Genomic DNA, 25426 nt, shown 5'->3' on the forward strand with positions numbered 1-25426 from the left:
GTTACTCAGTCATACTCAGAGGAAGTAAAACAAATTTATAGACTTCATTTGAAGAAAGAGTTGTTGTTGTTGTTAAGACTAAGGTCAGGGACACCTGAGTGGCTCAGTCGGTTAAGCATCTGCCTTCAGCTCAGGTCATGATCTCTGGGTCCCGGGATGGAGCCCCACATCAGGCTCCTTGCTCAGTGGGGAGCCTGCTTCTCCTTCTGCCTGCCGCTACCCCTGCTTGTGCTCTCTCTCTCTGTCAAATAAATAAATAAAATCTTTAAAAAAAAAAAAACTAAGGTCAGAAAAGAATGTGAAAGTTTTTTACAACAGGTGAAATGAGGTATTACTGCTTAATTTCTGGAGAGACTTTATGGAGAATAATGTTCTAGGCACAGTGAAAAGGAGGTCCCATTTGAAATCAAAAGTTCAGTCTCACAGGGTATTCTCCCCTAGACAGAACAGGGGAGAGAAAAGCCTAGAGAAAAGTCTAGAAGAAGATATTCCAGGAAAAAGACAGTCCCTGGCACATAGGGAATGCCCATCTGAGAAGGGAGACAGGACAGCATGCCGGCATGGTGACTGGGGTCAGCTAGACCTGAATTCAAATCCTAGCTCTCACTTTCCAGTTTTGGGACATTGGACGAGGTACTTAGCTTCTCTGAACCTCAAATTCATCACCTTTAAAAATAAACAAAATCTTTCTGTATATGATTATGGGAATTATGGGAATTAACAGGATAATTCATTCATTCAGCAATGATTTGTTAAGCATCCATATACACCAGGCCCTAGACATCTCAATGAAATAATGTATGTAAATAGCTTTCCTCTGTACCTAGCAACACTAATAAATACTCAATAGGTGGTGACTGTTATTAGTATATATCTATCTCCTTATGAAAAGAAAAAGAATGTACACAAATATGGTAACACCGCATTATATTCCATGATTCCATTACTTCATAGTCTTGGATCAAATACACTCCCAAAAGGCCAAGCATAATGGAGTAAAATGCAAACATACATTCTGAATACAAAATAGGGTGGATGCTGTCCACAGTCAGCCAGGACGAGGGGACCGGGAGGGAAAAAAGAATCTGGATGCTTGCTCAATACTTCCTGCCCTTCCCACAGGAGATGCCTGGGGCCCCACCAACACCAACACTTCTCATCTGTTCTGTCCTCTGCCAGAGTGATGGAGGAGCTAGCTATAGGGCCAGGTCTGTCTGTGCTGGCTGCTTTGACAGCTCTAGCAGGAGTAGGAAGAAAGAGGAATTTGGGGGCGGTATGCATAGGACCTGTCCTGCTATAGCAAACACACCTCATCAGGCTGGGCCAGGTCCTTCAAATGCAAATCTTGAACGAGGTACTCCACGATGCGTACGTTATCACTCTGAGCTGCAAAGTGGAGGGCATTCATTCCATCCTGAAGAGAGCCAAGGTGGGGGACATATATACACAATGATCTGAGAGCTTCCCCATCCTGCACTGGGGCAGGGAGAACTATGTCCAGGTGTGACCCACATACCTACCGGATTCTTGGCCCTCTGGTCTGCTCCAGCTCTAATGAGCATGAGCATGATCTCGAGACTTCCAGACCAGGCTGCAAGGTGAACTACTGTCAAGCCGTGCTTCCCCAAGAAGAAAAAAGAAAAGCGTCTATCACTGGAATGAGCTACAACACACTACCTCAGTTAACAAAGGCCAAGATAATACTCAAGTGTTGAAAATTAACAAATAGGGAAAAAATTTAATATACAGCAAATGTGATACTTCAATTCTATGGGGGAAAGGAAGACATTTAATAAGTGGTACAGGCACAAGTCATTCTCTACAGGGAAGAAAATAAAATTAAATCCTATATCATATTATACACACACACACAAAAGCACACAAAAATATTAGAAGAAAATCTAGACTGTAAGGTACAGTGTCTTGATCCACAAGTTATAAAAGGAAAGATGATAAAGTCAAGAAACAAATGATAGATTTTTAAAAATGTATTTTAATAAAGATAAATGGTTACTTTTTCTAATACATGAAACCTCTTACAAATCAACAAAAAGAAGGCAATTAAACCAATTGAAAAAGTGGACCGAAAAAAGGTGCTCTCTTAAGGTATTAGTGGAAATGAACAATTATGGTTTCAGCAATCTGGCAATAGCTATTGAAATTTTCAATTCAACCAGCAATCCCACTACTAGGAATCTATCCCCTGAAAAAGAGTTTTAGAACCTAATGTTATGTAAACAAGGATATTAATTGTAACCCTTAAAAAGGAGAGCAAGGTAAATGTCCATCAATATAAGAACGCTGAGCAAATTAGGGCACAGTCATATCACATCAAGCAGCCATTACAAATAATGAGTTAGAGCGATAAAAACTGACTTGGAGAGATTTCCGAGGTAGCTGTTAAATGTGAAAAATAAGATGCACAAAAAAATATAATCCCATTTTTTATAAAACAAGCAACGACAAAAACTCACATGTGTACACATATGTATCTATATCTGTCTAAGGTGGGCACGTAGATAGATAGATGTGCGCTGCCAATATAGATATGATTACTGAGCATGAGCAAAAGTACAGAAATAAACACACATTCTCCGCGTTGTTAAAGGTAGTTACTGGAGAAGGAGCAGGTGCACAAAAAAGAAAAAACAGAGAAGACTGAGGTTATAAAAAGAACCCTATTTCTATATAAATCATTTGAAATACTCTCTCTAAAAATTATATAGGTGTGCATGTGCATGCACACATGCATGGAATAGACTGACAGAGACTCAGTAAGGACCTACTGACCCTTCGGGACGCTGTGGGCAGTTAGACTTGTAGACTGAATGAGCAGGAGAAAAGTGTGAAAGGAAAGAGCCAGCAGTTAACATTGGCTATCTCAGGAAGGTGGAATTGGAGGGTACTAAACTAGGAAAGCTGGGACTTGCATCCTAGGCCCCAAGTTAGAGAAGTAATATAGAGCACACTTTATGAGTGTGATCTGTAGAGTCAAAAGAAACTGACCTTCAATTTGGCTCTCCTACTTCAAATACTATGTTCTAGTTAACACTCAGCCTCAGGTTCCTTACCTGTAAGTTCCTGTGTCTGCTTCTCTGTTTCCTTTCATCTCTGTTAAAAAATCATCCAGTGCTCTGTTAAAGTCCTTCTAAATGCCTTCTGAATGCCATCCTTCCAAAAAGTAAGCCTTCTCAGCACATCTTATTTGCATCTTAATTGACTTTGTAAGCCATGAAACCAGTTTGCTAGATGTATACAATATGACTAAATCAACAAGGAAGGAGGGTCTGTGGGGGGCACTTTCATTTGCCTTTTGGCATTTACTTTGGCTACCACAGAAACTGCATTAACGTATTCTCTGCTTCTCAGGGAAGTACAGATACAGAGAAGTGAAAAGGAAATCCCAGATTATTGAGGTGTAACTCTAACTCAGTTGTTCTCAGTGGGGGAGAGGGGCAATTTTGCCTCCAGGGGACATTTGGAGATGTCAGAAGATACTTTTGATTGCTGGGGCTGAGTGGAGATATTGGCATTTAGTGGGGAGAAGCCAGAGATACCGCAAAACATTTTATAATCCCAAACAGCCTCCCACAACAACAACAAAAAATCATCTGACCAAAATGTCATAGGGCCACTGTTGATAAACCCTGCTTTAAATGTCATACTCTATAAAATTTACATTTCGGCTGCCACACTACCCAGTGAGTTAGTCTATTCAAGCCTATTTATATATTTACAATTCCAATATGCAGAAAGTGCTCACCAATTTCTGCACTTTTTCCCAAGGACTAATGATGTACAATAACTAGTTGAGGTTTTTCAAGAAATGTGCCCTAAATACAATTCTACTCCTTAATTGCTCTTCTCTACAAACTAATGGTCTCTATTCAGGAATACTAAATCCAGTTTCACATATGTCAAAAAATAAGTCAGAAATATATTTTTTAAAGATTTTATTTATTTATTTGACAGAGAGAGAGAGAGAGAGACAGCAAGAGAGGGAACACAAGCAGGGGGAGTGGGAGAGAGAGAAGCAGGCTTCCTGCGGAGCAGGGAGCCCAACGTGGGGCTCGATCCCAGGACCCTGGGATCATGACCTGAGCCGAAGGCAGACGCTTAACGACTGAGCCACCCAGGCACCCCCAGAAATATTTTTGAAAGAAGATAATTCACACTTTGATAGGAGCTCTATTTTTTCCTAATAGGTCATTCCTAATTTCAAAGCAGGCAACACTGAAAGATTTCAAACACTAATCATAAAATCCAAGAGCCAGGAATTCAAACTGCCAACAACAGGAATGTTTGAAGCCATATATTCCAAGTGGAACCATCATTCCTCAGAGGAAAAGAATCACTGCTCACAAATGTTAGTTCCCTTACAAAAATATTCATAAAATTATGTCTTGTGACAATAAACTGACATGCCTAGGACAGTTTGTGAGCATGTGTCATGGATTACACTCAGAGTGTACAGAATGCTCTGTAAAGTGTAAAAGGTCCACCGTCGGTGACACTCTGTCCCTATCACCAGTGTGATCACAAGTGAGAAGGTCATTAACTTCCCCTGAGGAGCACATGCACGGAATACCTTCCCAGAGATAAGAAGCTCTGAGAGCTGATGCCTGTCATTATCCTCTAAACGCCACCTGCTCTCCATCTGGGATCCTTGATTCACATCTGGAGTAAGAGCCTCCATTTATCTAGTGTGCCTGTTCCCAAGATTCAGGGATGCCACCAACTTTGAACCTGAAGCTCTCAGCACCTGGGCCATGCATTTGATCCTTAGCTTGCAGTGCCTTGAAAGATACATCATGTCAATGGTCTTGGTCCTTGCTCCCTTAATAGACTGTACACCCCTCTGAGCAGGGACTGTATCTCCTGCCAGTGCTTCCTGACACAATCACCTGGGGATCTTGTTAAGTCACAGATTCTGATTCAGGAGGTCTGGGGTAGGCTCTGGGATTCTGCATGTCAAGCTCCGAAGAAATGCCAGTGTTTCTGGTCTCAGGACGACACTTTGAGTAACAAGAACTTAAATGCTGTTAAATCCCCAGTAGTTGGCATTGAGACTTACCCAGAGCAGGCAATGAATAAATACTGATGGTGAAGGGGTTCAATTTTTGGCTCTTTACAAATAGGTGTTAGAAGACAGATCTGCCAAGACAAACTCAAGGCTCATGACCCAGATAAAGAAAGTTTGACCAAACACAGCATTGCTTGAATTATAAAAAGCAATTTATTAGTTATGTTCTAATACCACTGTGAATAATTAAGTTATAGAAATATTAAACTTAGTGAAACTTTCAAGGTGGAGTACAGAGATACATCTGGAATATATATGTACTAATACCATATTTCCCATCTGACAGCATTTCAATCTCACAAGACCAAATTACAAAAAAGCTGATGCTAGCTTCCAAATGTATGTTTGGAAAAGCCTCAAAAAGAATAAGTTGGTAGAACATCTCTTCATCATTTCAGGAATAACTGACTTACACTCTGACAGAAACCAGTAGTGTATTTAATATATTAGAAACATGGTGATCCTCAGACATGCTGTGTAAAAGAAAAGATGCTATCAACCTGGGCAATGGATGTGTAAGTGTTCATTGTACAATTCCTTCCACTTTTTAGTATGTTAAAGATTTGGGATTATGGTCTTGGGTACGATGGAGTAAATACACTGTCTCTCTCACCAGATGTGACTGAAATCTCCAGACAAAATGCATGGAGTAGCTATTTGAGGACTCTGAGAAGTAAATGGTAGCAGGTAGATTGGGAAGTAAACCAAAACTCAAAAATATAAACAAAGAGGGTTTCCTGATTTGGTTTTTGTTTTTTTCCTTCCACATCTTCCAGCTTGAACTCAAGGCAGTATAAGTCACAGAAGTGTGCTCTGGGCACAGACAGAAAGAACTCCAAGAGAAGCCCTCTCTTTCTGGGCTAAGGAGCAAGACAGAGAAAGTAGGGGAAATACTGTTTCTCTATTCTCTTCTGGTCCTGTTCCAGGCAAGCCTCACTCCCAAAGCTGGAACCCTGTGGTAGAAGGGACAGCAACAGCACTAAGTGGGCAAGCACCTAAAACTGACAGAGAAATCCTCTCGGACCAAAGGAACTGTGGTCATAAGAGTGGGTGGGGTGGGACCCATGTTCCTTATTTTTCTCCCTCAGTCCCAGAGGCAGACCTAATCATGGGAAGTACATAGCCGAGCTCAGAGACCACCCCCTTGACTTTCTAGTCAGAACACCAGGAAAAGGGGAGGAGGGGCCCTGGAGCCGGGGAATGTGGGGGTGATGAGGCTGGAGAGGTGGAAGCTTGAGAAAGTAAGCCCATAAAGTTGTGTGTGAGGCCTCACTCCGATCCGTACATGGACCAGACCCTACACAACATGACAAAGCCCTGGAATGCTGAACTATGGGGCAGACCACTGCCCAGGTCTCAGACTGGACCCGTGGGGCAGGTCCAAAGAGCACTGCAAAAGTGCTGAAACCTGAAGTGACACTGGTGTCAAATGATGAAGAAACTGGTCATCCCTCTGCAAGAAAAAAAAGAACCTTGACCTATTCCTCATACTTTATACTTAAAATAACTCAAAATGGACAATAGATCTAAATGTAAAACACACAACTCTAAACATTTTACAAGAAAAATATGAGAAAATCTTCATGACACATTAGGCAAGTCTTTCTTAGATATAACACAACACCTAGATTCATTTTTAAAATACAGGTAAGTTGGGGGGTGCCTGGGTAGCTCAGTCTGTTCAGTGGCTGCCTTCAGCTCAGGTCATGATCTCATGGTCCTGGGATCGAGCCCCACATTGGGCTCCCTGCTCAGTGGGGAGCCTGCTTCTCCCTCTCCCTCTGCTTGTACTCTCTCTCTCTATGTCAAATAAATAAAATCCTTTTTAAAAAAGATTTAAAATACAGATAAGTTGGAATTCATCAAAATTTAAAACTTTTGCTCTGTGAAAAAGATAAGCTACAGAGTGTGAGAAAATACTTGCAAATCACAGGTCTAACAAAGGACTTGTATCTGGAATATATAAAGAGCTCTCAAAACCAAACAGTAAGAAAACAAACAACTCTATTAAAAAAAGTACTCAAAAGATTTGAATAGACACATCACCAAAGAAAATATACAAATGGTAAATAGCACAAGAAAGATGCTCAATATCATTAGCCATTAAAGAAATGCAAATTAAAATCACAAGGAAATGCCAATACACACCCATTAGAAAGGCAAACATTGAGGAGAAAAAAATGAAAGCTACAAGAGCTGATGAGGATGTAGAACAAAGGAGTTCTGTAACACTGCTGCTGGGAATGCAAGGCACAGCCACTACAGAAAATAGTCTGGCAGCTTCTTGTATACAGCTTACTACATGACCCAGTAATCTCACTCCTAGGGCTTTATACTAGAGAAATGAAAACTTACGCCTACATAAAACTGGTACACAAATGTTGATAGCAACTTTATTCATTTTGTTGTTGTTTGTATAAAAATTTACATTTAGATTTAGCCAGCTGGACTCAGTTTAGATGATCCCAATTTTTTTTTAAGATTTTATTTATTTATTTGAGAGAGAGAATGAGATAGAGAGAGAGCATGAGGGTGGGAGGGTCCAAGGGAGAAGCAGACTCCCTGCTGAGCAGTGAGTCCGATGCAGGACTCGATCCCGGGACTCCAGGATCATGCCCTGAGCCGAAGGCAGTCGCTTAACCAACTGAGCCACTCAGGTGCCCAGATGATCCCAATTTTATTGGCAACATCCAAAGCATCATAGTCAGGAGCCAGTTGAACATATGCCTTCTTCTCTCCATCAGGCCTGATCAAGGTGTTGACCTTGGCCACATCCATGTCATAGAGCTTCTTCACAGCCTGTTTGATCTGGTGCTTGTTGGCCTTAACAACCACAATGAACCCAAGTGTGTTGTTCTCTTCTGTTTTCTTCATGGCTGACTCAGTAGTTAGGGGGAACCTGATGATGACATAGCAGTCAAGCCTGTTTCTCCTGGGGGCACTCTTTCGAGGATATTTGGGCTTCCTTCGGAAATGCAGTGTCGTGGGCCGTCAGAAGGTAGTTGATGTGCAGATCATCTTTTTTTGTGTGACTGTGGACGCCTTTCAGCACTGCTTTCTTGGCCTTCAAATTCTTTGCTTTGGATTCACCTTTGGGAGGTGCAGGGGCTTCCTTCTTAGCCTTTGGCGCCATCTTCGTGAAAGGGATAGCAGCTTAATTGTAATAGTCAAAAACTGAAACAACTCTAACATCCTTCAACAGGTGAGTGCATAAATAAACTTGTGGCACATCTATATACTAAAATACTATTCAGCAACAAAAAGGGAGGAATTATTGATACATATAATGTGAATGAATCTCAGAGAGATTTTGCTGAGTGAAAGAAGCCAGTGTCAAAATGTTATATGCTATATGACATCATTTATATGGCATTCTTAAAAAGGCAAAATTATGGAGATGGAGCAGAGATCAGTGGTTTCCAGGGTGGGTAAAGGTTTGACTACAAAGATGCAGCATGAGGATATTTTCTGGGTGATGCAATTGTTCTGTATGTTGATTATGCTGGTGATTACATGAATCTACACATACATTAAAATTCATATAACTGTACACCAAAAAGAAAGAAAATTGTACGGTCAATTTAAAAATTAAAATAAAAAGTTACTGTATCAGGGTTTCAACGTCAAAATTAAGAATAGACTCTTGGCAATCAGGTCTATTACCAAGTCATCTTTTGCAGGCTAACATTGCAAAATAATCAAATAAGAATTTCCAGACCCAAACAACATGTTAAGTACAATAACCATAATACAACTTATTACCCTCACAAAATTGGAGTGCTTTCAGTGCCAATTTTTAGTAAGGGGTACTTCTTCATTCTGATTCTATTACATATCAATTGACTTGCCTACCAATCTCAGAGGAATAAAACAGAGAAGGATGTGCTCCCCTCGTAAAACAAAAAAAAATTTCATCATTATCATGTCTAGGCCATGTCTACACCAACAAAACCAACAATATGACCAGCTGGTTTGATCTGACTTCATTTACTCATCTTCCAAAGATTTACTAAGCACATACTAAACCCAGGACCTGGAAGAATGAAAGTAAAGCAGGGCTGAGTTTTATCTTCCAATGAGTCAATCCAGACAAAATAGAATAGCTCTGTGAAAACCTTCGGAACACTTTAGGAACAATGGCCCATTTGGTTAACTAAGAACCAGGAGCCACAGTCCATAGGATTCTAAAAATCAAGACCATCATCTTTCATTGCAACTGGAGATGATGAATGTGATATTGGGTATATCCAGCCCAAGTGGTTTTCTTGCGCCATGATAAAGTAGTAAGTGAAGTTGGGAAAAGTAGGGAGAAAATCCTTAGGGTGGGTTTTGATATCAAGGCAGACAAATAGTTAAGCTGCTTTAGGGCTAACAGCATGGTCTTTGGAACCAGGTAAACTTGGTTCAAATCCTGCCTTCACCCCTTCTTAGATGTAATTATTGGGCAAGATATTCAACTTCTCTGTCTTAGGCTCTTCCTATGAAAACTGTATATTTTTAGTAACACTTTTCTCACAAGGTTGGGAGACAAGGTTGGGCACTCAATATCAAAGTCCTAAGACTGGTGCCCAGTACATAGTATGTACTTAATAAGCTTTATTAGAGTTCACACAGCAAAGTCAAGATTTAATGTCCATGAGGCCAGTTAGCTTCTGTCCCCCATGTCCCAAATTATACTATGGGCAACCACCTTATTCTTACAAATGCATATTACTGGCCATAAGGTCAATATGAGAAAATTAGCAAAAGCCTAAGTCCTACAAGTAATAGGTAAACAATTTAGTTACCAAATACACCCTAAAGAGATCTTTCCAAAGTGAAAACTGAATTTGGAAATATTCTGTGTGTATGTGAAAAAAAGATAACTGAAGTGACCAGATTTTCCCCATACACTGGTTATGCTCCAATCCATTCTACCAAATGAAGGTGAGCTTACCTTATCAGCAATATCCACTCTTGCCTTATGATTAAGCAAGAAATCCACCGCAGATAAATCATTTGCCCCCACTGCAAAATGCAAGGCTTTGCGGTTCATCTGAAGAAACATAATTTGTGTTTTCAGTCATCTAATTGCTATTTAGCCTCTTTATGTTTCCTGTGTCTTAAACGGCCATAATTTTCTATCATATGTTTATATGTGCATGGCATAACCCATGATTGATTGTAACAGTATAATGGATTTCAATTAAAAAAAGTAAAAGTTGTAGGGGTGCCTGGATGACTCAGTCCGTTAAACGTCTGACTTCAGCTTGGGTCATGATCTCAGGGTCCTGGGACCGAGCCCTGCATCAGGCTCTGTGCTCAGCAGGGTGTCTGCTTGTCCCTCTCCCTCTCCCTCTGCCCCTTTCCCACATGTGTTTTCTCTCTCTCTCACTCAAATAAATGAAATCTTTAAAAATAAATAAATAAAAATAAAAAGCAAAAGTTGTATTTTCTCCCATATGCAATTATTAATAACAGCAATTTTTTTCTGCTTAGAATATATTGATAATGCAAAACAAAAATTTTCCTAGATATTCAACCCCGTATATGGTCTTCCTTCTATAATTTTTTGTAGTTTATTTTACTGAAACATACTGCTTCAGAATGAAAGAAAGAAAGAGAAGACAAAAGAAAAGAAAAGAAAAGAACGATGCAGACACAGAAAAAGAAAGCTATGACTATCTGTTGCTTCAAAGGAAAGCCAACAAGGTACTCCTGGGATGTCCAGAGACAGTTCATTGTTTCAGAGAAGAGATGTTTTGCTTGTAAGTAAAACACATGTCATATTTCCCATATTCTAGACACTGTTTTTGCTTCCAAAGAAGGTGCCTGCACATGGATTTCCTCCTTTGTTTCGAATAAAGTATTGCAAAAATTAAATATCTGATATCCTTGGTAGCTAAATTGATGATAAACTGGAGTTTGACAAAGCATGAGTTATCCTGACATTGTCTGCAATTTAGAGTTGTGTTCTGGTATGTCAAGCCAAAACAGCATCCAAGATAATTCAATAAAACCACTTATAAATATTTTTTCATCTCTATCATCACAGATTTTAAGGAACTCTACAAGTAACCATGTAAACAAATTGCTGTAAATGGGACTAAAAGAGATGTCATTAGAAAGTATAATACAGTTCATTGAGAGTTGGTAACTTGCCACAGTGACCATAAGTTAAAATGCCCTGATTGTCTCCTAAATCATGCTTCATTTAGCATTAAATCTTTTTAACTACTTTAACATAAGAATATGGTTTAAAATTATCAGAATTTCTTGGAGCACCTGGGTGGCTCAGTTGGTTAAATGTCTGCCTTCGGCTCAGGTCATGATCTCAGGGTCCTGGGATGGAGCCCCACATTGGGCTCCCTGCTCAGTGGAGGGGGGGGGTCTGCTTCTCCCTCTCCCTCTCCCTCTGTGCTCTCTTTCTCTCTCAAATAAATAAAATATTTTTTAAAATATCAGAAAGTCTTATGTGAAAAAATTTTAAATTATTATAAAAGTACATTAGAGAATCTATTTCCTGCTACTTGGAAAAATGATTATTGCTTTACTTACTCAACAATTTATCTAGATATTACTTGCAAAGGCCCCTGCTCGCTTCTTTCTTTTTAATTCTTTCCTTTCTGATTCATTTCCTTTTTTTTTTGTTTTTGTTTTTGTTTGGTTCCTAAAATTGTTATCCTGCAAAACTTTATTTTTCTACTCTTTCTAGGATACCTACGGACAATGAATATTATATATAACCATATCAGAGATACACATGCATACAATATACACACAGACACATAAATTTCCATATACATATGCACAACCAGTAAATATCTTTCCACTGCATATGATGCATGACTTCAATTCATATGACGTCACTGTCTGGGACAGATCTACGTGTTGTGAAACGTAGTCTACACTCTCTAGAGAGCCCTCTTTAAAGCCAGAGTCAAAAAGCTGAACTGATGGCAATTAAAGTTTCTTACTTTTTTAGATTTTACAAAACCATATAAGCATGAGAATACATTGCTAGAGCCCTCCCCCATGCCTTGGAAGGGGTCTGTACCAGTAAGGACACTAAAACTTCTGCTTCATTTAGCATTAAATCCACCTCTGTTATCTCCTCTTTGATCCACTGCACAGATTGTCCTAGGCAATTAACACAGCCCTAAACCTGTCTACTTTGATAAACCTTGCCCCGAAAAGCTGTCAGGAAATCTCTACAAAACCAAGCAGTAGGAAATTCGTATTTCTAGCAGTAGACTTCTCTCCTAAACCCAGGCACTTGAAGAACAATAAAGTAAGAGCCAAGCTTTAGAAAAGGCCCCAGTGTCCGACATGCAAAGGCACTATATTTCAAAAGCGATAAAATACAAACCCGTGCTCCTTTGGATTTTAAATTTGGAAGGCCAAACAACAAAGGACATCCCTGGAGAGAAAGCAGTGACGAAACTGTGAAGCAAAAGATGTTCTGCCTTTCCAGAATGTGTGAGGCCAGTGATCCAAAGGCTGCAATCCAGGATCAAGTCCAGGCCCATAACCTTGACAACTGGCTTTACTGCCTACCCACAGACTTTGCACAGATGCACATAGTGACTATATATTTCCCCTCTGATAAGATTTTATATTCCTCTGCTTGATTCCACCTTTAGCTTACACATTCTGGAATTAACCAACAACAGAGCTCTCCCTTACCTCATCCAGCACAATCATTTTTATTTTTATTATTATTTCAGTCAGACTGTGTAAATCCAAACCACCCTTAGAGTACTCACTTGTCACATCTGTGACTTCTACTCACATGGTTCACAGCATTAATGTTAACCTTCTTTTCAAACAGCTTCTCCATAAGATCCAAATTATTGCTTTTTGCAGCATTGTGAAAGCTTCTCTGATTTGGCAGTACTGAAAGAAAACAAGCAAGCATGACTGAAGGAATTTGGGGGGGGGTGAAGGAAAAAAAGGCAAACCTCACGTGGCAAACCTGGTGACTTTAAAAACGACACAACAGCCTTGAGCCTTTCACATTCTGCCAATCTGAACATAGGAAATTTGCATCAATATTTTACAGAGCTGTATTATCAAGATTTCACTTGAGGCTCACAATGCAAATGTTTTCACACCCTTAAAAATATTCCTGGTCCAAAACAAAACATCATTTCCAAGGACCACCCTGAAGTCAGCAACGTAGTATCTGCCTCTAGGAGGTCGGAGGGTGGCCATGGACTTGCGGTTTTTTTTAATGATGTCTGTATAAGATTAGACAGGCAGGAGCCCAAATGCTCCATACAAGTTTACAGAGATAAAATTGTTGTCTGCAGAACCCACTGCAGATGCCCGGCCAGCAGAAACAAATCATTAAAATGTAGCACATCATATAAACATATACAAAGGCTAAAGGGATAAACATGTTTTATTTTCATTTATGTAAAAAGAGATAAAAGTAGATTCATACCTACTATAAACATTACATATTAAACACATATACACATTCAGGTGGCAGGTTTTATTAACTAGCCTAGAGAAGATTTTAGGATTTATTGAGTATTTTTAATATGCAGGAGAACTCGGGATCTCTCAGGGGACATAAAGTCAGAATTGGAATGATCTGAAAGTATTATTGAGTATTTTTAATATGTAGGGTCTCTTAGGAGGATAAAGTCAGAATTGGAATGATCTGAAATCAGCAACAGGCCATCTCTAAAAAGAAAGCCCCCTAAGAGGTTTTGTGGATGAGTTGCCAAGTAGTTTCCCAATAATAATAATGAAAATATAATCTGCCAAAGACTCTAGAATACTACCAAGTCTAATCAAAGACCAAGAGTATCTTCATGGGGGAAATACACATTCATTCTCTCACCTGGATCCCCCTCTTGCCTTCTAACCCTCCTGTGGGCCCCACTCTAAGTGACTTCAACATCCACACAGATGACAAATCCCATACTCTGGTCTCCCAGTTCTCTGACTCCCTCATGTAGAATAATCTTTCATTCCACCTGATCTCAGCCACCCAATTTCAGGGTCATACTTTTTTTTTTTTTTTAAGATTTTATTTGTTTATTTGACAGAGAGAGACACAGCAGAGAGGGAACACAAGCAGGGGGAGTGGGAGGGGGAGAAGCAGGCTTCCCGCCGAGCAGGGAGCCCGATGCAGGGCTTGATCCCAGGACCCTGGACTCATGACCTTAGAAGAAGGCAGACGCTTAATGACTGAGCCACCCAGGCACCCCAGGGTCATTCTTTTGACATCATCATCAAAAACTACATTACCTCTGACATCTTCAAGAATCCCATTGTCTGAGGCTGCTGGGAAGATGGTGGAGTAGGAGGGCCTTGGGCTCATGCCTTGCCATGTGGCTGCCTACAGACCACCCACATCGTCATAAATAACCCAGAAAGCAGCCCGAAAACTGGCAGAACAGACTCTCCGCAGCCTGGCATAGACAAGAGGCCACAGAGAAGCAGATCCACCCACTCCGATCGTTCTTCACAAGATCCCATCAAAGCAGTGCCACAAGCCCAGTAGTGTGCACGCAGCCCAGACAAGGGTCAGCACTACTCCAAAGTGAGTCCTGCTCCAGGGAGAGGGGAAGATAACCACACATCAGTCTGACTGTGACCCCAGCAGTGGGCTGGCGGCAGGCAGCTGGTCTGACTACAGGCCCCACCCATCAACAAAAGCTTCTCAGGGGACAATACAGGGAAAGTGCCTGCAGTTTGGTGCTACTTCATCTCTGGCGAACACCTGGTTTGACTCAACTCAAGCCCAAGGCAGCTCAGGACCAGCCCACTAACACCACAGGCACCAGACTCTGCCCACAACAGGCAGAGCGCCATCACAGGCTGGACTGAAGGCAAACACATCCCAGCCACAATGGTAGGACACCCCTGTAGCAACACACATAGGAGACACCTCCTGAAGCACATTTTCTAGTGAAAAAGAGACGTTACGCTGCAGGACCTCTTCTTCATAAAGCCACTACTTTCAAGTGCAGGAGATGTAGCTGACTTCCCTAGCACATAGAAACAGACACAGCAATAGACAGAATGAGGAGACAGAGGAATATGTCCCAAATGAAAGAGTGGAACAAAATCAGAGCAGGAGACCTAAGGGAAACAGAGATAACTAATCTGTCTGATAGAGAATTTAAAGTAATGCTCATAAAGATCCTCACCGGACTTGAGAAAAGAGTGCAAAACTTCCATGAGACTCTCCATCAAGAGATAGGAGATGTAAAAAAGAACCAATTAGAGCTATTAGACTCACTAAATGGAAATAAAAATAGACCACCTCAAATAAATAGCAAACAAGAGGAAGTAGAAGAACGGATCAGCCACCTGGAGGACAGAGTAATGGAAAGTAATCAAGCTGAGCAGATGAGAGGGGAAAAAAATACACAAAATGAGAATAGACCCAGGGAACTCAGCGACACTGTCAAGCGTAATAGTCGTATGATAGGGATCCCAGAAGGAGAAGAGCGAGAAAAGGGGGCAGAAGATTTGTCTGAAGAAATAATAGCTAAAAACTTCCTGAATCTGGGGAAGGAAAGAAAAATCCAAATCCAGGAAGCACAGAGACCCCCAAACAAAACCAACCCAAAGAGGTCTGCACCAGGACACAAAGTAAATAAGATGGCCAAAAGTAGTGATAAAGAGAGAATTTTAAAAGCAGCAAGAGAAAGGAAAGCAATGACATACAAGGGACACCCCATAAGGCTATCAGTGGGTTTTTCAGCAGAAACTATGCAGGCCTGAAGGGAGCAGCATGATAAATTCCAAGTGCTAAAAGGAAAAAATCTACAGTCAAGAATACTCTATCCAGCAAGGCTTTCATTTAGAATAGAAGGAGAGAGAGAGTTTCCCAGAAAAACAAAAGTTAAAAGCAAAACCAGCCACGTCCCTGTCACACATGATGCCATTGGCCTTTGGGTCCAAAATTCACAGTCCAGCCGCCCTCCTGCCCAAGTCAGCATGCACGGCCTGCCACCTGCTCAATGCCAAGTCAACACGCCTTCACTTCAGATTGCCAAGGGCTCAAACTGGCACTCTTCCCCTCAAATTCCAGCCCCGGTGCTCTAGTTTGTGCACAAAAGTAGGTATAATTATAACAGCAGAATGAAGCAACCCAAACAGTGACACTATTTCTGTGGAATACAGAATGGATAAAAGGAGTGTGCTAGGCTGAGAACATCTCCAACAATCACATCAAAGAACAATACATAGAGCATGATTCTGGTTAGTAAAAAAAAAAAAAAAAAAAAAAAAAAGAAAACCTGGGAAGAATAAAACAAGACAAAATCAGAGAGGAGACAAACCATAAGAGACACTTAAGCATAGGAAAGACACTGAGGGTTGCTGTAGGGGAGGTGGGGGGGATGGGGTAACTGGGTGATGGGCATGAAGGAGGGCACATGATGGAATGAGCACTGGGTGTTCTATGCAACTGATGAATCACTGAACTCTACCTCTGAAACTAATAATACACTATATGTTAATTAATTGAATTTAAATAAAAAAGGAAATGCCCCCCCCAAAATCCCATCGTCTGACCACCACCTCATCCATCCAACTCACCTGCTCTAATTCTCCCAGTCCTGAAATTCTACAACCTCATCGAGTCCTCCAATCTACTGTTCTTACCAGCTTTTCATATAAACATCCCTTATTCCCTTACTCCACTCCTTACCCAGTTTAGATCCTATAGTCCACCTCTGAAATCCCTTCTACACAAACACCTTTACCTCCCTTGCCACTCTCTTTCCTCATCAGACTAGCTGGCAGAATCCTAATTCTGAGACTAAACCCACCTGCTATCTGTTCCATTTCTGCACCTGAACAGCTGAAGAGTACTGGAGAGAAACACACAACTATGCTGTGGGAGACATGGCTAGTGCTCATCGACATCTGGTTTTCCCCTCCTATCTGAGTGCATGGATACAAACACATCCCAGTCTGGCTGCAGTTTAGATGAGGTCCGTCCCCTGTACTGAAAGCAGAAGTGATGGTATGTTCCTTGGGCCAGAGTTGGTGAAAAGCTCCCGTGTCACCTTCCAGGTGCTCTCTTCCCATTTTATCAACCCTGGAAGCCATGTGTTGAAATGTTGCAGTGTTGTAGCTGGATTGTAATCCTTTAAAATTTACATGTTGAAGCTCTAACCCATAGTACCTTAAAATGTGACTATATTTGGTGATAGGATCGTTCAAGAGGTAATTAAAATGAGGTCATTAGGATGGGCTCTAATCCAATATGACTGGTGTCCTTAGAGGAAATTTGGATACAGATATGATACAGGAAAGACCACGTGGAGACACTGGGAGGAGATGGCCATCTAAAAACCAAGGAACAAGGCCTCAGGGGAAACTAACTCCGCCGACCCCTTGATCTAGGGTTTCTAGACTCAAAAACTGAGACAAATTTTTTTGTTTAAGCCAACCAGCTTACTTTATTACAGCATCCCTAGCAAACTAATACAAGGGGCCCAGGACCCCAGGATCATGACCTGAGCCAAAGGCAGATGCTTAACTGACTGAGCCACCCAGGCACCCCCATTTCTGTACAACTTATAAGCAGAAGCACTGACTGCTTTTGTTCTAGACCATCTTTTCCAGGATGTTGGCACAGTCAACTGTGTCAAAAAAGAGAGCTAATATCCTCCTTTGGAGCAAGGGGCTAGTTTGCTTATGGCTTGCTTTAAAACATAGAGAGAGTAAGGCATGCTTCTGGCCCAAGAGAAAAGGTTTGGGTTCCCTAAGTGCAGGATTCGTCCATAACACAACTCACAGCTTATGCAGGTGTCACTTGGTGCGCTTAGCATCTCCCTGTGGAACGGGGACTTGGGGAATCTACACAAATGTGGACACTCTGGCTACCGCTCCTCCTGTGAGTACTAAAGTCCCCTGTGTCTGATCCAGAAGTGTCTTCTGCTAGTGTCCATGATGTCCATGATACCATGGTTGGCTAACTTGTTAGCTTGCAAGTAGAGTAAATGGCCTCTTCTTACTTTTTTTTTTACTTTATTTTTTTGAGAGAGAGAACAAGCCTGGGGGGAGGGGCAGAGGGAAAGGGAGAAGCGGCTCCCCCCAGAGCAGGGAGCCCGACACGGGGCTCGATCTCAGGACCCCAGGATCATGACCTGAGCCAAAGGTAAACACCTAACTGACTGAGCCACCCAAGTGCTCTGGCCTCTTTACACTTCTTGACACACAGTTTCCTGAGAAGCTAGGCAGAGCAGGGACCCTCCTGTTAGACATGTTGTCTGAGCAAGAAGGAGATCTTGATTATATTCAGTCACTCAGATTTAGGCGTTATTTGCTGCTGCAGGAAAAGCTAGTCTACCCTGACTACAGAGACTAACATACTGCATATAACTAACATACTCTTAAATTCTTTTACATAATGATCTATTTATTTATTTTAGAGAGAAAGAGAGCCCACACATGCGTGCACAAGCAGAGGGAGTGTGGGGGGGAGGGAGAGAGAGAATCTCAAGCAGACTCCACACCGAGTGCAGAGCCTGATGCAGGGCTCAATTCCATGACCTTGAGATCATGACCTGGGCCAGAATCAAGAGTCGGACACTTAACCAACTGAGCCACCCAGTCACCTCCATACTCCTAAATTCTTACCCACTAATCTCAAGTACAATCTCGTCACAGGAATCCTACTTCATTTCCCTAGCCTTCCATTCTTCAATTCCATGACTTTTCCTTTCTTTTCAAATATCACAATCTACTAATGTACCTAATTTAGTTTCCATGATCACCAACATCCAATTCTCAATTGATAATATTGCCTACAGAAAACATAAGCAATCAGATAGTAACTCCCTTATTTTCCAGCCACTAAGTCCACCAACCTACCTACCTACTTTTATACACACTCTCTGCTTTTACTATTATTATAGTCAATGAAGCATCCCCACACCTAGCCAAGGCCAACTCCTCCATTTGAGCACTGGATCCCACCCTTCTCATCTTTTCAATTATTTCATGTATCAATCTCCTGGAAATTGTCACATTTTCCTCTGCATCATTTAATCTCTCTCCAGGGGACCATTCCCTTCAACATATACAGAGACACTATAATACTCCAGCGGAAAAAAACTCTCTTAACTTCACATCCTTTCCAAATGCCACTCCATTTCTCAACCTACCGTTTCCCCCAAAACTCTTATAAGTGTTCTATAATTGATGTCTATCCTTCCTCACCTCACAGTTTCATCTCACCTCCGTGCTAATCAGACCTCATTCCCATCACTTCACTGAATCTGCGCTTATCAGGATCACTCCACCTTGCCAAAAAGCCCAGTCATCACTTCTCTTTGTGTGCATTAAACTCTTGGCAGATTTGACAGAGGGCCATACTTTCCTTGTAACATTCTTCTTCAGGCTTCTGATAGACTACCTGTTGCTTTCCAGTCTCTTTTATTGGCTCTTCCTCTTCTACTTGATCTCTAAATGTCCGAGCACAGTGGGGTTTTTATGAAATTAACAACCTGATGGAGTAGACATTATCACCCCCATCTTACAGATGAGGAAAATGAGACTTAGAAAAGCTAAACCACTTGCTCATTTCTTAAAGATCATAAATAATAGAACTATCCCAGGCAGCCTGAATCCAAACCCCAAGCTTTCAATCACAGCAAGTGTCCAGGGTGTCAGCATGAGAGTCTACTACTGCAGTGGAGATTCAAACTGCCCACTGTCACATGCTTTAGCTAATGCATTCTGTCAGTTAGACTAGACTTCTTTCAACTCTCTCCTCATTCCCACATAGCCCTGACCCCAGCTCTTTGTCCCTCTATATTAATCCAATGGGAGTATAGTTCTAGTTCCTGGTCTTTTCCCTCCTGGGTACGTCCCACGGTAAATCAAGACCTTGTGGTGTCCTGAAATATGACACGTGGATTCTATTCCTTCCCTGAAGTCAAATATCTTGTCCCTTGTCTACCACATCTATAAGAAAAAGTAATTTTGAAGGAGCTTCTAAGACAACTGGGAAGCACCGTACAAGATTCTTTTTTTTTTTTTTTAAGATTTTATTTATTTATTTGACAGAGAGAGACACAGCGAGAGAGGGAACACAAGCAGGGGGAGTGGGAGAGGGAGAAGTAGGCTTCCTGCTGAGCAGGGAGCCCGATGCGGGGCTCGATCCCAGGACCCTGGGATCATGACCTGAGCTGAAGGCAGATGCCTAACGACTGAGCCAGCCAGGTGCCCCATCATACAAGATTCTTAATCCACTAAATCAATGGTTCTTAGCTCTGGCTTCACAATAAAATCAATTGAATCCCTTAAAAAAAAATTGATGCCAAGTTCTTCAACCCAAGCCAATTGCATCAGAATCCCTAGGCTTCAAAATGTTTGCAGACTTGCCCACAATTTACTGAGTTATCTTGTAACAATTCTGAATGTTTACGTTCAAATGTAAATGGAGATTATAAAACTACCTTTGGCAGTGTGAAGAAGCCAGTTTGTACAGACTAATAAGAACTGGCTGTAGCTCTTCCCAACTGTGTCCAATGATACTGTAGCTTTAAATCAGTCATGGTGAAAGTATTACACAAAGGAAACGGGAAAATACTACAAATCAGAACTCACTCCCCCCCACTCCACCCCCCCCCAGAGCTGGTAATCAAACATTTACCAACATACCACTGTCTACCTTCTAGCTAGTAAGTGACAGATTTAAAAAAATAATCTAGACAAATAATAAGCATATCAATTTTCAGCTTGATTAAATAACATTTAGATTACTTTACTATATATGTCTCTTTTTTTTTTTGAAATGTTTAAGATGAAGATAAATGTTCAGCCCAAAACAACAGGTTACACAGAGTTGTATCATTCACTTAAACTTTTAGGGGTCAAAAACTCCAATACCTTCAGGAGCTGGGCAAGTATGAAGTAAAAGGACCAGAACAGGAGGAGACCACGGTGACGTAGAAAAACAAGGCCCTGGGTGCCTGGGTGGCTCAGTCAGTTGAGCATCTGCCTCCGGCTCAAGATTCCAGGGTCCTGGGATGGAGTGCCACATCGGGATCTCTGCTCAGTGGAGAGCCTGCCTCTCTCTCTGCCCCTCCTCCCTGCTTGTGATCTCTCTCTCTCAAATAAATAAATACAGTCTAAAAAAAAAAAAAACAGAAAGAAAAGAAAAAGAAAAAGAAGGCCCAGCTCCCTCTTGCATTTCATTCAAGTCTCTGCTCAACTGGTACCACTTCTAAAAAATCGTATCTGACCACCCAATCCCCTTTCTCCTGTTGTTCTCTGCCCCTGTACCCTACTTCATTTTTTTTCTTCATATCACTTGATATTACTTGACTTTGTAATACATATATATTTGCTTACTTGCTCACTATCTGTTTCCTTCACCAGAATACAAAGAGGAAGCTGAAATAACTCCAGTTCTGAGTGTTAGTAGGTGTTCAATAAATATTTGTTAGATGGATGAATGGAAGGGTTGGGAAGCCACTATCCACCCCCAGAACAATATAGCCAAGAGGGAAGGTATTATGCCCAGCACTATCAAAACTTCCAACATAAACACACACACACACACACACACACACACACACACACATGAACCACGTATCAAAGAGGAAAACCCAGAGAAATTAGAAAATACTTTGAACTGAATGAAAATAAAATATATCAAAATGTGTGGGATGCAGCTAAAGCAAAGCTAAGAGAGGAATTCATAGCATTAAATTATTAGAAAAGAAAGTCTCAAATCAGTAATCTAAGCTCCTACCCTAAGAAAGTAAAAACCTGGGGCACCTGGGTGTCTCAGTCGGTTAAATGGCTGACTCTTGATTTTGGCTCAGGTCATGATGTCAGGTTACTAGGATGGAACCCTATGCTGGGCTCTGCACTCAGGGGGGAGTCTGCTTGAGATTCTCTCTCCTCTCTCTCTGCCCCTACCCCCTGCCCACATACATGCGTTCTCTCTCTAAAATAAATAAATCTTAAAAAAAGAAAGGAAAAACCAAAAAGGAAAATAAACCTAAATCAAGCAGACAGAAGAAAGATACCAAAAGTAAAAGCAGTAATCAGTGAAATTGAAAAGAGATAAACAACAGAAAAAAAATCAATGAAAACAAAAGCTGGTTCTTTGAACATACCAATAAAATCAGTAAACTTCTAGCAAAACTGACAAAAAAAAGAGAGAGAGAGAAAGAAGACACAAATTACCAATATAAGGAATGACAGAGGACATAGCACTACAGTCCCAACAGACAATACAAGGATAATGAAGGCATATTATGAACAACTCCATGAACATAAATTCAACAACTTTGATGAAATGAAATAATTTCTTGAAAACCACAAACTATTCAAATTTATTCAAGATTACATAGATAACCTAATAATACTATAACTATTAAAGGAATGGTATTTGTAATTTAAAATATTCTAAAAAGAAATCTTCATGCCCTTAAAAAGCATTCAGATGTGCATTAAAAAGAAAGAAAGAAATCCTCATGCCCAGATACTTTCACTAGTGAATTCTACCCAACATTTAAAGAATAACACCAAATCTATACCATCTCTCTCATAAACCACAAGAGGAAAAACTTCCCAACTCATCTTATGAGATCAGCATTTCCTTCATTCTAAAACCAAAAACATTGTAATAATATAAAACTATAAACAAATATCCCTCATCAACATAGATTCAAAATTCCTTGAATAAGCATTATCAAATCAAATCCAGTGATACATAAAAAATATAACACACCAAGTGAGGTTTATCCTGAGAATACAAGACTAGTTCATTATTTGAAAACCAAGCAATGTAATCTATCATACAAATAGTCTAAAGAAGAAAAACTATATGATCTATTGATAACATTTTAGCATTTTAAAAAATTCAACATCCATCTATGAGTAAAAACAAAACCAAAAACGCTCTCAGCAACATGGCAATAGAAGGGAACTTCCTCAACCTGATAAAGAACATGTACAAAAAATTGACAGCCAACATCATACTTAATCAAGAAAGTTTCAAAGCTTTTTTTGCTCAGGAAGAAACAGAAATGTCCACTCTCGCTCTTTAAAACATTGTGTGGAAGTGTTAGCCAGTACAGTATAGCAGTAAAAGTAAATTAAACGGCATACAGATTGGCAAGAAATCAAACTGTCTCTGTCTAGTTGCAAACAATTTGATTATCTCCGTATAAAATCCAAAGGAATGTACAAAGCAGCTCGAGAACTAATAAATGAGGTTAGCAAAGTTGTGGGATACGAAGTCAACACATAAAAATCAATCATATTTCTATATACTGGCATCAACAAATGGAAACCAAAATTTGGTTGAAACAGATGTCCAAATGAAAAAATTCGAACCTTGATGTAAACCTCATACCTTATATAAAAATTAATTCAAAATAGATCATAAATGTAAATGTAAAACATAAACCTATAACCTTTTAGAAGAAAACACAGGAGAAAAACTTCATAAGCTAGGGTTAGGCTATGTGGCCTCCGCAGCAATTATCACTGCCTTGAAAGACGTTCCTCACTTATTCGCTCACTTATTTTAGCGTCTTTCAACCCTCCACCCAAACCAGAACGTGGACTGTCACGCTCCCACCGCCTAAGTCGCATCTAAAATATGTCTAGTAAATCGTCAACTCTTGAGAATATTTCTAGATGAACGAACCGATGGATGGATGAACTAATTGAACATTATTAAGGGACTAGTGCTCTGTTAACAGCCTTGAAATCATTCTCAACTTTTGAAGACTCAACAATGTGCCTCAGTTTATGCTATAAGTTTATTCTCAAAGAGGCACAGAAGACTCACCCCATGCTTTAGAAACCTAAGCACAGAAAGATTAAGTGATTTAAAGTCACACAGTAAGTCACCGCGTGAGTCAGGATATAGGAGATAACACCGCATGAAACTCTCTTCCTTATTTGCAATAGGGCTTAATCATTTCTTCAAAAACCCTCTTCCCTAAAGTGAAAGAATAGCTCTTTCCTTCCAACCACAGTATATAGGTTTCACCTGAAATAAAACAGCCGGAATCAAAACTTGGGGAGGGGGGTTGCCAAGTGGCAAACCAACCCACAGGTGATGCGGTGGCGGGGGGTGGGCGCCCAGATCCCGCGGGGTCCTGAGGCGGTCGGGCGGCACCTTGCACACGAGCCCCCACCGCCCGGCCCGGACTCCCTCCGCCCCCGCCCCCATCCGCCCACCGGCGCCGCCACCGCGCGGTCTACAGCCCGCCTCCTGGAACTCACGGATCTCGTGTGCCGCCGCCGCCGCCGCCTCTCGAGGCCCCTCTGGCTTCGGGATCCAGGGCCGGGCCGCCGCACCCCTCAGGTCTGTCCCAAGGCCCTTCACGGCCGCGGCCGCCCCTTGCAGCGGCTCCCTCGCGGCACCCCGGTGACCCGGGATGGTCGGGGCAGGGTCCACGTGCGCCCTCGTTCGCCGCCCGCGGAGAGCCGGCAGGCACTGCTGGGCCGCTCTCTTTTCCCTGCGGTGTCCGGGTAGCGTGCCTCAGTGCTCCTGCCCGGGCGGCTCGGCAGCCTGGGAGGGACCACCTGCGGGTGCGGCCTGCTTGGTCCTCGGATTTGGTTTTACCTGAAGGAGAGCGCTCTGAGAGAACGCCCCGCTCACACTTTAGTTCTTCGTACAACTTTGAGAAATGTCCAGGCTGGATTTATAACCACCACTATAAGAACTTCAATATTAAATCATTTCTAAATGGGCTTCCAGAATTTTCTTTTGAATAAAGTAAGACCCTCATTTCTTCTCTGAAGGTGTAAACTTTGGTATCCCATTTTATTTTTTTAAGATTTGTTTCAAGAGACAGAGAGAGAGAGCATGAGTGCGGGAGGGGTGAGGAAGAGGGAGACAATCTTAAGCAGGCTCCCCAGTAAGCGTGAGACCCAAGTGGGAATCGATCTCAGGACCCTGAGATCATGACCGCAACCAAAACCAAAAGTCAGATGCTTAACAGACTGAGACACCCAGGGTCCCCCTTGGTATCCCATTTTAACCCAGTCATAACCTATTGGACTACCCATCTTAGGTAGTATTTTCTTCTTAGTGGTTTATGAAATAAAAAATTGGTTAAATGCAGGATTCTAGGCAACTATGTGCCTAGCTAAAATTCTAACAATATTAAGGAAGAGTAGAATACTGAAGGACAACCAGGATCTCTGCCCTGAATCCACCGCACTCAAGCACAGGGGGTTTGATGCATTATAAAACAAAGTAAAACCATGGCACATCTCACACCTGTGGATGGTTTCAGAGGTCAAAGAAGAAGTTTAGCACATTCTAGGAGTGGAAAAAAAAATTAAGTCCTCATAAAACGGAACTAGATTTGACCCCAGAACTGACTCACCCTTTTATACACACAC

General features: G+C 41.4%; 1 protein-coding gene across 3 annotated transcripts in view; it reads right to left on the reverse strand.

Annotated features, from left to right (window-relative positions):
• The window catches only part of ANKDD1B (ankyrin repeat and death domain containing 1B), a 50660-nt gene extending 26005 nt beyond the window's left edge, over positions 1-24655 (reverse strand). The window contains exons 1-4 of one of the 3 annotated variants that reach the window (XR_012382035.1): positions 24299-24655; positions 12855-12958; positions 10020-10118; positions 8239-8628 (exon numbers count right to left, since the gene is read on the reverse strand). Coding sequence is in view for 1 of the 3 variants with exons in the window: in XM_073905316.1 (XP_073761417.1) it covers positions 12855-12902 (48 nt within the window). In the remaining 2 variants the exon portion in view is untranslated. Of the gene's footprint in view, positions 1-8238; positions 8629-10019; positions 10119-12854; positions 12959-24298 lie in introns of those variants that run through there. The other 2 variants (XM_073905316.1, XM_073905317.1) reach the window with 2 other exon arrangements.
• Positions 24656-25426: the final 771 nt, after the last annotated feature.

This window comes from Callorhinus ursinus, unplaced genomic scaffold (genome assembly GCF_003265705.2).
Source record: "Callorhinus ursinus isolate GAN/ISIS: 27379988/994484 unplaced genomic scaffold, GSC_fseal_2.0 scaffold23, whole genome shotgun sequence".
NCBI classification, from domain to species: Eukaryota; Metazoa; Chordata; class Mammalia; order Carnivora; family Otariidae; genus Callorhinus; species Callorhinus ursinus.